Here is a 12,701-nt window from a genome sequence, read left to right on the forward strand (position 1 = left end):
ATAGTGAATACACATAGGGTATGCTCAGGGTTCGCACAGCACCAGAACATAAAATACTTGCAGGGGTTTTGTGCTACCAGGAGACACGGTCACGGCACAGTTCTGCCCTGGGGAGTTTGGTGGAGCTACTGCCGGGTCCCAGAGTGGAGCAACTTGCTCTTCAGGCCTGTGGATTGGGGGTGTCCAGTGCTGTAAATCTCCATGTCGATGATTGGGGGTTTTGTGGGCAAGACCGAAAAGGTGATGGCATCAGCAGGTCACAGTCCCTCCTGAGCCCGTCCACCCGCGGGAGTGTCAATGCAGCGCTGAGCTTTCTGTTCCTGAGCACCCGAGGAGGAGACCACCCCATCCCTGGGGTGCTGGACGCGCTCGTCCTGCTTTGGGGCGCCCTGGGTGTCCGCGCGTAGCGGGACTGCTGCACAGCAGAGGGCAGCAGAGAGCCGCGGGACGAGCACCAAAGTGGGGCAGGCTCCGCTTCCGGAGCCGCGGCTGTGCGCAGCCCCCGGGCCCGGCACATGGGGCCAGACATGGAGCTAGGAACGTGTCGGTGGATGAGAAACTGAACATGAGCGGCTTCAGTGTGCGCAGAAACCAACCGTATCCTGGGCTGCATCCAAAGGAGCGTGAGCAGCAGGGCGAAGGAGGTGATCCTGCCCCTCTGCTCTGCTCTTGTGAGACCTCACCTGGAGCATTGTGCGCAGTTCTGGTGTCCTCAACATAAAAAGGACATGGAACTGTTGGAACAAGTCCAGAGGAGGCCACGAGGATGATCAGGGACTGGAGCACCTCCTGTATGAAGACAGGCTGAGAAAGTTGGGGCTGTTCAGCCTGGAGAAGAGAAGCTGCGTGGAGACCTCAGAGCAGCTTCCAGTATCTGAAGGGGACCTATAGGGATGCTGGGGAGGGACTCTTCATTAGGGACCGTAGTGACAGGACAAGGGGTAACAGGTTTAAACCGGGGAAGTTCAAGTTGGATCTAAGGAACTTGTTCCCTGTGAGGGTGCTGAGGCACTGACACAGGGTGCCCAGAGAAGCTGTGGCTGCCCCATCCCTGGCAGTGCTCAAGACCAGGTTGGACACAGGGGCTTGGAGCAAGCTGCTCTAGTGGAAGGGGTCCCTGCCCGTGGCAGGGGTTGGAGCTGGAGGAGCTTTGAGGTCCCTTCAACCCAAACCAGGCCGGGATTCAATGATACACGATGTTACTTGGGCTCCACGACTGTGTGCTATGAGAAGCTCTCCTACACCAGTGAACACAGGCTCAGTCTGGACAAAGCAGCTGCCTGCTGTCCCTGAGTAAACAACCCTTTACGTGGCCCCTGGCCGAGTAAACTGCACTTGTAATGACTTGGGTTCATGAACTCCCTCAGTCCGGCGGTGCGTGCTTGCAGAGCGCGGCACGAGCCTTCCCTGCGCGGTGCCCCGTGTGAGACCCGGGCCGGGGCCGGGGCCGAGCACCACACCAGGGGCACAGGGCCCGCACGCAGGCTCGGGCAGCACGGGGCCGCTCACGGGGCGGGTGTGGGGTCACGGCGGGAACGAGCTCTGCGGTCACCGCCTGCCCGGCCCGGCCCGACCCTACCGGTCCCAGCCCCGATACCCATCCCCATCCCCATCCATCCCCGTCCCCGTCCCGCGGCTCCGCCCGGGCTGCGGCCGAGGCCCCGCCCCGCCGCGCTGGCCAATGGCAGCGGCGGGGCGCCGGTGACGTCAAGGCGCTGTGGGCAGAGCGGCGGGCGCAGCGCTCAGTGCGCGTCCTGCTGTGGCCGCGCCATGTCGCGGCTGAGCCCGCAGGAGGAGAACCTGCAGGGTAAGGGCCGGGGCCGGCGGGGGGGAGCCGGGGCTGGGGCCGCCGGTGCCCGCCGGCGCTGAGGTGGGCGGTGGGGCCTGCCCGAGGCACGGGCGGTGCCGCTGCCTGCATGGGCCTGGGGACGGGCGGCCCCGGTCCCCGCCCGCCGCTGTGCGCGGGGAGGCCTCAGTGCAGCGGCCGGCGGCAGCGGAGGGGCTCGGCGGCGGGTCCCGGCGGACCCGGCCCGGTACAGCGCGCGCAGGGCTGGCGGAGGGAGCTCGGGTTTCAGCGCTGCGGTGCCTCGGTTGTGCAGCGGGGCTGGAGCGTGCCTGGATGCACATCGCTGCCGGCGAGGTCCGTGCGCTGTGGTGAGTGTCACCCCCTCCTCGCCGAGAGAAACCGTCCGTGTCCCCGTGGGATGTGCCTTTGAGGGGACAGCGGGGTCAGCGGCACTCACCTGAGTGTAGAGAGAGCCTGGAGCAGGTTTAGCTGTCAGGTGAAGGATCTGAGCCAGCTGTGTTCAAGGTTGAGATGAGCTCTTAGGCAGAAGCTCTTCCCTGGGAGGGTGCTGAGGCGCTGGCACAGGGTGCCCAGAGAAGCTGTGGCTGCCCCATCCCTGGCAGTGTTCAAGGCCAGGTTGGACACAGGGGCTTGGAGCAAGCTGCTCTAGTGGAAGGGGTCCCTGCCCGTGGCAGGGGTTGGAGCTGGAGGAGCTTTGAGGTCCCTTCCAGCACAAACCAGGCTGGGCTTCGATGAAACCGTGTGATTTACACAGGTGGCCTCAGCAGTTTGAGGAGACATTCTTGGCTTTTGGTGGAATTTTGCCTTTTTGTTTGCAGTTTTGAAAGCTGTATCTTAAGAAATGAAGCGGTCCAGAGCTGATCGAGTACTTTAAAGCTGACTTGGTACTTTAGTGCTAATCTGTCCCCCCACATGTGTCTGGGGCTGGAATGTCATAAGATTGCTCCTTTCAGAACCCTTCCCCACCGCTCAGTCTGTTCAGTTTGCACTGCCACGTTACATGTGCTTTATCTGTTTATATTTCCAACTCCATAAAGATACGGGCTCTTTTATCTGTAACTGATAATAAACCAGCACAGTCTTGTGTGCCAGCACAGCCTCACTCTCTGAAGCGTCTAAAAGAAAGGAAAGGACATGGGTAAAGCACATCCACATGGCAGGGGGTTGGAACTGGATGATCTTCAAGGTCCCTCGAACCCAAACCACTCCGTGACTGCGTGATACAGTGCGATCCCGGTTACAGTTAACCTCCCCCGTGCTTTGTTGGGTGCTCCCTGCGCTCTATCCCCCGCGGTTTCCATAGGTGGGGTTTGTTGTGTGGAGCAGTTGTGTTGATGCCCGTTGAAACCCGAGCGTGCCTCGGATGTCACACGTCTTTACGGGAGAAAATAGCTTCTGGCCACACACGGAGGCAGTTGAGAGCCGTCCCCCAGCACTGAGTGCTCTGCCCTCATAAGCAGAGGGTAGAAGCTGAGGTGGGACGTGCTGAGGAGTGGGGAAGAGGTGGAGTGGGAGCACGCTGGTACTCACAGCGTAGCCGAAGCTCCGGGTGGACGCTGCCTTCAGTTAAACTGCAGTGGTTGTGCTCATTCCTTGGAAACAGCTTTCGCTTTCATAAATTTGGGGGGAAAGGGCAGGAAAGAGTTTGTGTGGGTATAAACACATACCCAGGCACATACCACACAGTCACAGGGAGGGGAAAACACAAACCAAACCAACCAAACCAGCAAAGCAGTCGTTCAGTAACAGAGGCTATCCACCCTTCAGAGCTGGGTGACCAGCACGTTTCCATCCAAGGGACTTTGGGGTCACCTGGCTTTTTAATAACACCAGTATCTCTCCTCTAACACAGATGGAGCAGCTGGGCATTTTGCTGTTTTCATTTCATTTATGAATCGCAGAATAGTGGATCTTCAGGCTCTTCATAGAAGGAGCATCATCATTTGGCGTTTGTTTCACACTAGGGCTCTGCACTGGCTTCTCCTCTGTGCATACCTTAAAAACCGCTCTGTTACTGCTCCTGCTGTTGTCTTTGTAGACCTCCCAGGCTCTGCCCCAGCCTCTCTTCCTTAGAAACACCGTGATCTGTCTCTCCCTTTCCCTGCTCATGCCTCACACATGCTTTCTGCTGCGCTCACCTGAAAGCAGGACTTTCACCTGCCCTCCCTCCTGTACTCACTGCTGTATTGCCTGGAAACTGTTCTGGGATGGGCACAATACCTCTGTCTGCTGCTGTTTACACACACAAACATGTTCCAGAGGTGACCTGCACCGTCATCTGTGTAATTCAGAGATTAGGTGAGCCTTGAGCTGCTGTATAACTGAGGCAACAGCTGCAGGTCCTGCGGTGCCTTGGGTGCTGCCAGCCCAGGAGGGAGTTGTTGTTCAGCACGCAGCATGTGACCGCCTGTCTGTGGTAAATATACTATGAGGAGCAAACACATGATCTGGTCGTTGCCACATATCCTCTGTTGCTTAACAGTGACACTGAAAATGCTTTCTGCAAAAGCTAAACAAAGCAGGGCTGCTGGCTACTGGGGCCTCAGATATGCTCAGTAAACGAACAAATAAGCTCTGGGCAGAAAGTCCTTGAGATTATTTTGTTTGGCTGCCACCTTTGGTGAACAATAAGAATTAAACGTATCTCCAACCAGAGGCTCCTCAGCAGCAGCAGGACACCGGGTGTGCTCACCAGCTCTTCAGCCCTGTGGGGGTTTCAAGCGCCCTGATAAAAGCCCCTGTGCCCTTTGGCATTCCAGCATGTTCATTAGCAGAGGTGTCAGCGTTAGTACTTGTGCAGGCTGTGCTGCAGCAGCGCGCTGGGGAGGCTCAGCAGCACGGTTTACATGTCTCCTATACATAAGGACTTGTTTGATCTGTTTTCAACTGTGCCAAACAGGTTCCTGGGTGGAACTGCACTTCAGCAGCAACGGCAACGGCAATGGGAGCAGTGTCAGTGCGGGGAGCCAGGAGCAAGTGCCAGCCTCTATTTCCATTCACAACGGTGACATGGAGAAAATACTCCTTGATGCTCAACACGAATCTGGAAGAAGCAGCTCAAGAGAAAGCTCGCACTGTGACAGGTAACCAAAGTGCTCTGTTGTAAGCAAAGCAAAGGTCGCTACTACACAGAGCCATTTTTATGCACAAGAGGTAGACAGAAATGCTTACGTACACGTGTGTATTTCCATGTGCACATGCCTATACACAAGTGCAAAGGGGGAGAAGTAGGAAAACTTTGCATTGAAAAGATTGGTATTTAAGTACTAGAGCAGCGCTTGTGTTAGAGCCTGTCCTGAAACCAGAGGGAAGTTACAGGGGAGAGGACTCGGACTTCTCACAGCTCACAAAGATGCCCCCTTGGGGTATTGCTGTACCCCCAGAAAGGTGTCCAGCAGCTGAGCAATGGGTGTACTGCTAATGTACAAGCAGCAGCCGTGTTCCAGTAAATTAAATACTCAGAGCAGTTGGAGGCTGCTGTGCTAAAGGGTCAGAGCTGTCCTTAAGAGCACAGAGTGCTGCTCACACTGCTGCCCGGAGCAGGACTGTAAGAGCAAGGGTAAAGAGCAGCTTGTGTTTTGTAATGAGGTACATCAGCTAATAGTTCCTATGTACTTGCTGAGGAGTTGTAACCTAGATACAGTTTACAATATAGATACAAAACATGAGTACAACACAACAAACCAGCTTACATCTGGTGCAAGACGTCAGTCAGTGTTACACATTCATGTATTGGATTTTGGTGGCTGTGAAGTCTTCACCCTAAAGTTGGTTTAAATAAAAGAAGGGAGGGGAGGGAGCTACAGGTCTCAGAATAGACAGTGGGATGCACAACTGCCTACTCTTACCTGGACAGCTGAATTCAAACCAAACCCAATTTGCTTTGTCACTTGCTGTCTGTTGTTATTAGTAAGTAACCCAAGTCAAATCCTCCAGCCTTTGGGCATCTCTGTCCTGCTGAGAACAGCTCTGTGCAGAAGCTTCCTGGCAGAGTGCTAGAGAATCAGAGATGAATTGCATACAGTGGCTGGACTATATCCCCTGCTGATTGATTAGTCTCTCAGGTTCTGGTCAGGGCTCTGTAGCTCTTTGGGTGCAGGTGAGCTCCATTGATGAGCTTGCAGTGCATACCATAAACTGTCATCAAAAATTAATGATGTTTCTTCCTTGTGCTTCCCTTTCTGAAGCCCTCCTCGTTCCCAGACACCTCAGGACAGTCACAGAGCTTTGGAAATAGAGAGTCACAGCAGTGGAGAAAAGAACAGCTTTCAGGTAAAAACCTCATCCTGCTCTGGGAGACAGGATTCCTTACTCTTGTTTGAAACCCAGCATTAGGCAATAAGAGTTGAAGCTGCTAATGTAGAGTTTAAATAATGTTGTAACTTAGAGTAATCTTTGCAGAATCAGGCCTTGTGTGTTTGTATCTGACTTCCATGGGTTATGTTTTTACCTGTAACTGGGATTTTCCAGAAGGATTTAAGTGCTCTCAGCTATAGTGGAGCAGAGGTTACTCTGCTCTGCTCGCTGGGTGGGTTGTGATGTGAGTCCAACAGATGGGAGACAACTGAGGTTTGCATTGAGATGTGTAGGAAACACATCACTAGGGTAGATGCAGGCATTGTTCTATAGTGACCATCAGAGCTTCAGAAGCTTCCTCTTTCCCCTCTGTTCCTTCTAATTTCATTTACATGCTTGCAAAGAAAAGCAGTAAATATCTTTGAGAGGAGTAGGGAAAGAGGATGCTGTATGTTAAGCCTGGTTTAGCAATCCATAACTTATTGTATGATGACAGCCTAAAATCCTACATTTTCACTGTCATTTATCGGCTCTAATAGGACAAAACTCACAAAACATTTTGGGGAGTGAAGTATTAAAAGTGAGCAAATGTCTCTGCTCTTCCAAAGACCTGCAGTACTATCTTATGTAAGTCTCTCCCTGCACTGTTATGTACAGAGATGGTATTTTCTTGTTAAACTGAAGTATATTCCATGCCTGTGACTGATTCCCACAGGGTTACCAGTCAGCAACTGGGAATCAGGATTGTATTTCACTTGGAGGCTCTGCATGGAAAGAAATAGCAGCGTGTGATAACCTTGCAAATGTTACCAGCACTGGGAGCCTTGTGCTCCAGTGGGCAGTGCTGTCAGGACCCTCACATCCAAGTTTAAACAAGCAAAGACTTCTTCCCTCACCTCTGTTTTTCCGTTGCTCGAGTCATCTGTAGATAAGTGGACACTGTGTGTTGTCATCTTGAGCTCTCTGTGATGGCCTTGGTGCTCTGTGTTAGTTTATGGGTTATCTTTTCCTGCCCAGTTGTTTTTAAAGCAAGTTCACTGTCAGTAGCCTTGTGGGGCTCCAGCTCCATGGAGGGTCACAGTTGCATCAGGAGCACATACACGTGATCGGGTCTCAAAGTGACACAAACTGCTTGGTCCTGTTGCCTCTTCCTTGATGTGAAAGTCCCCATCACCTCCCCACCTCCTCCAGGGATCGAGCTGAAGGAATTACAGCCTTGAGGTTAGCAAAGCACAGGACTGGAAAACAGTAATTTTGTGCTTCCAGAAACCCCTTCATGTGTCTCATGATCATTACCTAGACTTTGAGGACCAATAGGGGAAAGCTCAAAACCCCTCAGAGCTGCAGTTGCCTGCACTGTCCCATTTCCATCTCCAGGGGGTCTGAGTGCAGACACAGCTATTCAGATGCTGCGGTCAGACACTATTTTTACCTCAAGCCTTGGCTCCATTGAATGCCCATGTATTAAACAAGAAACTGTGTTCTTACTCAGTGTTTATGCTGTGATTCACTTGAAAACAAAGTCCCTGCTGTTTGAGGGGGTTCTGCAGAGGGACCCGGGCTCACCTCACTGCTGCGTGCTCCGTGCTGGCCCCATACTGGGACTGGTTTCACTTGAGCCTGATCCAGGGCTGTCAGATCAGTGACATCCATCCAGTTCTGCATGCAGGCACTAAGCTGCTCGTGCCAAGTGCCAGTCAGATGTGTGCGCTGAGGGCACTTTCAGGTCCTGCATGGAAGGATTAAATGCAGGGCTCTGACGTTTTATTTCCAGGGCAGTCTTTGCTAAGCAGATAAGGCTATGGGATATTTTCCATTCACATCCTTAAACACTGGCCCTGTTCAAGACCAGGCTGGATGGGGCTTGGAGCAAGCTGCTCTAGTGGAAGGTGTCCCTGCCCGTGGCAGGGGTTGGGACTGGAGGAGCTTTAATGTCCTTTCCAAACCATTCCCGGGTTCTCTGATCCTGCTCTAAAGAGAGATCTCCCTCGTCTCCCCTGTGGATCTGAACACTTCCATAGAAGTGATAGAGTCCCCAGTGGGCAGAGATGGGAGGAGTGAGCTCCAGAGCCAGTGTGGCATGTGGCCGTAGAGGCAGAACAAGACCTTTGTTTTGCAGTAACAGCATCCCACCTTTCACAGTTCTGAGTTGTTTGACAATGGTTCTTTGTTCTAGTCTGAAGAAGATTTCCTTGAAAGGAGAAGGGAAGTGGAAAGGCTCCTGAAGAAGAATGCGGACTGGATTTGGGATTGGTCCAGCAGGCCAGAGAACATCCCCCCAAAGTGAGTGTTCTGTGCCTCTGGGTCAGCTTAGATGCAGCTTTTCCTTCCACTGGTCTAGACACACATCCCTTAATGCTGTCACTGTTTCCTTCCTCTAACCAGGGAGTTCCTTTTCAAGCACCCCAGGCGCACGGCCACCCTGAGCATGAGGAACACCAGTGTGATGAAGAAAGGGGGGATATTCTCAGCAGAATTCCTGAAGGTTTTCCTCCCATCTCTGCTGCTTTCCCACTTGCTCGCCATTGGCCTGGGGTCAGTGCTACATTATATTTTGACCTGTTTTTTCCCCAAGGCCCAGTTCTGACCCCTGATTCCCTCTGCCTAAAGATGAGGAATAAACACTTTTCCATAGAATAAGCCAGGGGTGGGCACAGAGTCACCGGTGACTGGAAACAGAGTCCTGGAGCAGTCACTTGATTTGCCCACTTGATTATGGCTGCTGCTCCTGCTGGGAATGGCAGGACTCCTATCCTGATGGAAGAAGAGTGCTCCTCACGTGCTGCATGTGCCTCTTGCAGCACAGCACTCACTGACCATGTGCTCTCCCTCCTCAGGGTGTACATCGGGCGGCGCCTGACGACCACAGCTTCCAGCAGCACGTTTTAGAGGCACCTCAGGCCTGGTTTCGGAGCAGAGCCTGGGAATACAGGAGGGAAAGGCAGGAATGTGGAGCGAGCCGTGACTCCATGACCCACGTACACCCATCCTGCTGTGCTCCCAGTTTAGTAAGGGGAACAGGGACATCGGCACCGACCTCTCCTGCAGCTATTCCCAGAGCATGTTCCGATGCGTTCACATCCGTTGTATTGCTTTGTAGTGAAGTATCTTTGCAAATCAGAACAACTCCATGTTTAAAGCCAGCCCTGCTCCAGTGTAGCCGTAGTGATTGAGTGTTCATCCCGTGGCTGCTTTTGTGCTTTGTAGAGGTGAGTATTGGTCACTGCTGCTGCCATCACGACGCTAAGGGATGAGCCCCGCATGGTGCGTGGCCTCGTGCCACAGGGGTGTGGGGAAGCTTGAGCCTCACTCAAGGCAGATTGCGGTGGGCTCTTTCACTCTGGGGTATGAGCAGCGGGGGGACACTGTCAGCTGGGAGCACTGCACCTCAGAGTAAAGCTCCACCGGTTTTTACTGTTGAGCGGGGTGCACAACAGCCCGAGTTACAATGTGGACCCCGGTGCCTATAATAAGTAGCTGCTTTGCAAAGGCACTGATCTAACTCGCCAACTGCTTGAAGTTCTTCTGTTGTATCTGCTCACAGGCCATCGCTTTGCAGCCTTTTCATCTGTAAAATACTGAATTAGCAGCTGATACTGCCCCAGCCTTGTATAGATTTCCGAGGGTCGCTTGCTCATTGTTTTTACTGATGGAATGCCTCCCAGTGATTTTACCTTATTTAATGAGAAGATGAATGTTTGCCAAATACCATGTTTTATATATTTAAATAAAAAGGTTCCTTGTGGACTCGGGTCTGGCATTCCTTTTTCTCTGGTGATTGTTGGAGGTGGCTCATGGGGCTCTTTGCAGACAAGAGTCTCTCACTGGTTACTGCTGGGACTGACAACCAAGAAGTTTCTTCGGATAACAGCTTCACTGCTCCTTCTTGAACATGGCTGAGTTGGGTGCAGAAGTCACTCAGTGAACTGAAACTCACTGAACTCACAGCTGTGTGCTCTACTCCAGGCATCCGTTCACAATCATTTTGCTTTCTACTCTGATTTTTGTCCTTATTCAGAACTGACTCCTTCTGTGCTGCACCATGAGTCCACATCCTACTGCTGTGGGTGCTACATGCAGGGGGAGTGAATCTTTTCTCATGGGATCTTTTCTCATGGGTGCACCTTTTACAGCAGGGGCACGATCTGTTTGGGGTTTCTTTACTCTTTGTGCAATGAAATGGTTTTATAGAATTGTCTTCATTCCTGAAGGATAGCTCCCACATGTGAAGTCATCAAATCACAAATGGTTTGTGTTGGAAGGGACCTCAAAGCTCCTCCAGCTCCAACCCCTGCCACGGGCAGGGACCCCTTCCACTAGAGCAGCTTGCTCCAAGCCCCTGTGTCCAACCTGGCCTTGAACACTGCCAGGGATGGGGCAGCCACAGCTTCTCTGGGCACCCTGTGCCAGCGCCTCAGCACCCTCACAGGGAAGAGCTTCTGCCTAAGAGCTCATCTCAGTCTCCCCTCGGGCAGGTTAAAGCCATTCCCCTTGGCCTGGCCCTACAGGCCCTTGTCCAAAGCCCCTCTCCAGGTTTAGGTTTGGAATTGGACACACTTCAATCTGACTACAGCTGGAGCTGAACCTCAGTTTCACCAAAATGCCATTGAAAATGTTGGTATCAGAATTACAATTCTATCAACTGCTTCCCCCCCTTTGAACTCAGATTGGTGGGGTTTTTATACCACTGCATCCAAATGAACATAGAAGATTCTTTATGAATACTGCTACAAGCCTAACAATGTACCCCACAGCTCACCCCTGTCCCTGTGGTTACAGCAGGTGGAGGGCTGGGCTCTGGTTCACTGGTCCAAGGGCCTCACTGTTGTCCCTGTGTGTGGGGTCCTTGTGTCCACTGCCAGAGGAGCTGCGCTGGACCGTCCCTGGGCTCTCAGTCCATCACTGGTGTTTAAACAGAAACCACCACAGACATTGTTAAAGGCATCTCAGACTCCCACCGAGGGAATACTCACTGTGACGCTTCTGCTGTGACCGGAGGAAGCACCTCGGTTCCTTCTCTGTTCTTACTCCTCTCAAACAGAGGCAGAGACCAGGGCAGGACTGAGCACCCAGACAGACCCTGGTGAGCATCCCACCGGCAGCTGGGACCGAGTGCTGAAAGTAGAAGTGGAGCAGAAGCCAAGTCTCCACCAGGTTTACAGACACCCCCCCCCAGATACCCAACTCAAGCCACAGCCCATGTGGCACTATGGATTCATCACCAACAAACCACCAGGGTCCCCGTCACTTCAGCACCAGCCCAGGCCTGGCCTTACCTCACCCTCGGGAACAGCCACAGGGTGATGGATCCTCCCCTCTTACTCCGTGTGTCCAAGTGCCAGAATCCCCCCATCACCCCGCAAGACCATCCCTCTCCTGAGAGTCACCACTGAGGGCACTGCACATGTGAGCAGTCCAATGCTCCTGAACCAGCCTTGAGCTCAAGGGCTGTTTGGGGCAAATACCTGAAAAAAACAATAACGTTATCAGTTTACAATAAAATCTGGCCTTAGAGAAAAAGAACTGCTAAAAATGTCATGAATTGACAAGAACTATTTAATTGGAAGTGGCACAAGGAAATCATGTAACAGAAGATTTCATCATTTCCTTTTCATTATACTCATATTCCACTTAATTTGCTGAACAAATAGATCAGACACAGACAGCACTAACAGAACTGCTGCACATGGATAGACAGGGCTCCAAGACAGAGAGCACTTAACCCCCCTTTGCGCTGGCAGAACAACCAACCTTGGGATAGGTCTTCTGCCAAATCCACTCACAAACAGCAGGAAAAGTTGTACACACAGGATCCCAGCCTGGCTTGGGGTAGAAGGGACCTTAAAGCTCCTCCAGCTCCAACCCCTGCCACAGGCAGGGACCCCTTCCACTAGAGCAGCTTGCTCCAAGCCCCTGTGTCCAACCTGGCCTTGAACACTGCCAGGGATGGGGCAGCCACAGCTTCTCTGGGCACCCTGTGCCAGTGCCTCAGCACCCTCCCAGGGCAGCAGTTCCTCACTGTCCCCTCAGGCTGAACACACAGAGCAAGGCCAGGTAAACAGTTAAAATTTATTAAACTTTTTGGTCAAAAGAACTGAACATTTTGTACAGCCCCAGCACGGCTCCGCCAGCACGGCAGGAACAGGCTCACCTGGAACACATCAGTCACCCCCAGGCCCAGGAGCCTCCAGTGGTGTCACAACCAAAGTACAGAGCAAGGTTGGTTTTAATTCAGACCCTTTCAGACGCTCAGCCCTTCACAGAGACACGGTGGCGTGTGCAGAGCCTGGTTTTAAGGAGCGGAGCACAAACCACGCTGGAGCTGTTGCCTCCAGGGAGCTGTGGTCTCACATCCATTCCCGCTGTGCAGGCACGTTCCCAGCGTCATCTCTACCTCCTCGACGCTACCAACACGTGCTGCAACGGCGGCAGTAGCCCTCACCCAGCCTGCCCGAGGGCGAGGAGAAGGTTGATGCATTTTAGGCCTCTTTGGAGAAAACAAAAGTACCTAAGGCTTAAGAACAGGAGGGGAGAGCAGGATCCCAGCAGCCACAGCAACACCCGCCCGTGGCCTTGGTGCCTCCTGCCATTGGGGTGT

At 52.9% G+C, this 12,701-nt stretch overlaps 1 protein-coding gene across 2 annotated transcripts in view; it reads left to right on the forward strand.

Annotated features, from left to right (window-relative positions):
• The window catches only part of BNIP3 (BCL2 interacting protein 3), a 234,505-nt gene extending 224,655 nt beyond the window's left edge, over window positions 1-9,850 (forward strand). For both annotated transcript variants that reach the window (XM_057408663.1, XM_057408662.1), the window contains exons 2-7: window positions 1,764-1,807; window positions 4,707-4,890; window positions 5,995-6,079; window positions 8,280-8,386; window positions 8,489-8,638; window positions 8,941-9,850. In XM_057408663.1, the coding sequence (XP_057264646.1) occupies window positions 1,771-1,807; window positions 4,707-4,890; window positions 5,995-6,079; window positions 8,280-8,386; window positions 8,489-8,638; window positions 8,941-8,992 (615 nt within the window). In that variant the 5' untranslated portion in view covers window positions 1,764-1,770 and the 3' untranslated portion in view covers window positions 8,993-9,850. The remainder of the gene's footprint in view (window positions 1-1,763; window positions 1,808-4,706; window positions 4,891-5,994; window positions 6,080-8,279; window positions 8,387-8,488; window positions 8,639-8,940) is intronic.
• The last annotated feature ends 2,851 nt before the right edge of the window (window positions 9,851-12,701 follow it).

This window comes from Pezoporus wallicus, unplaced genomic scaffold, assembly GCF_028554395.1.
Source record: "Pezoporus wallicus isolate ANWC-B61680 ecotype Strahan unplaced genomic scaffold, APGP_CSIRO_Pwel_v1 contig_13954, whole genome shotgun sequence".
NCBI lineage: Eukaryota > Metazoa > Chordata > Aves > Psittaciformes > Psittacidae > Pezoporus > Pezoporus wallicus.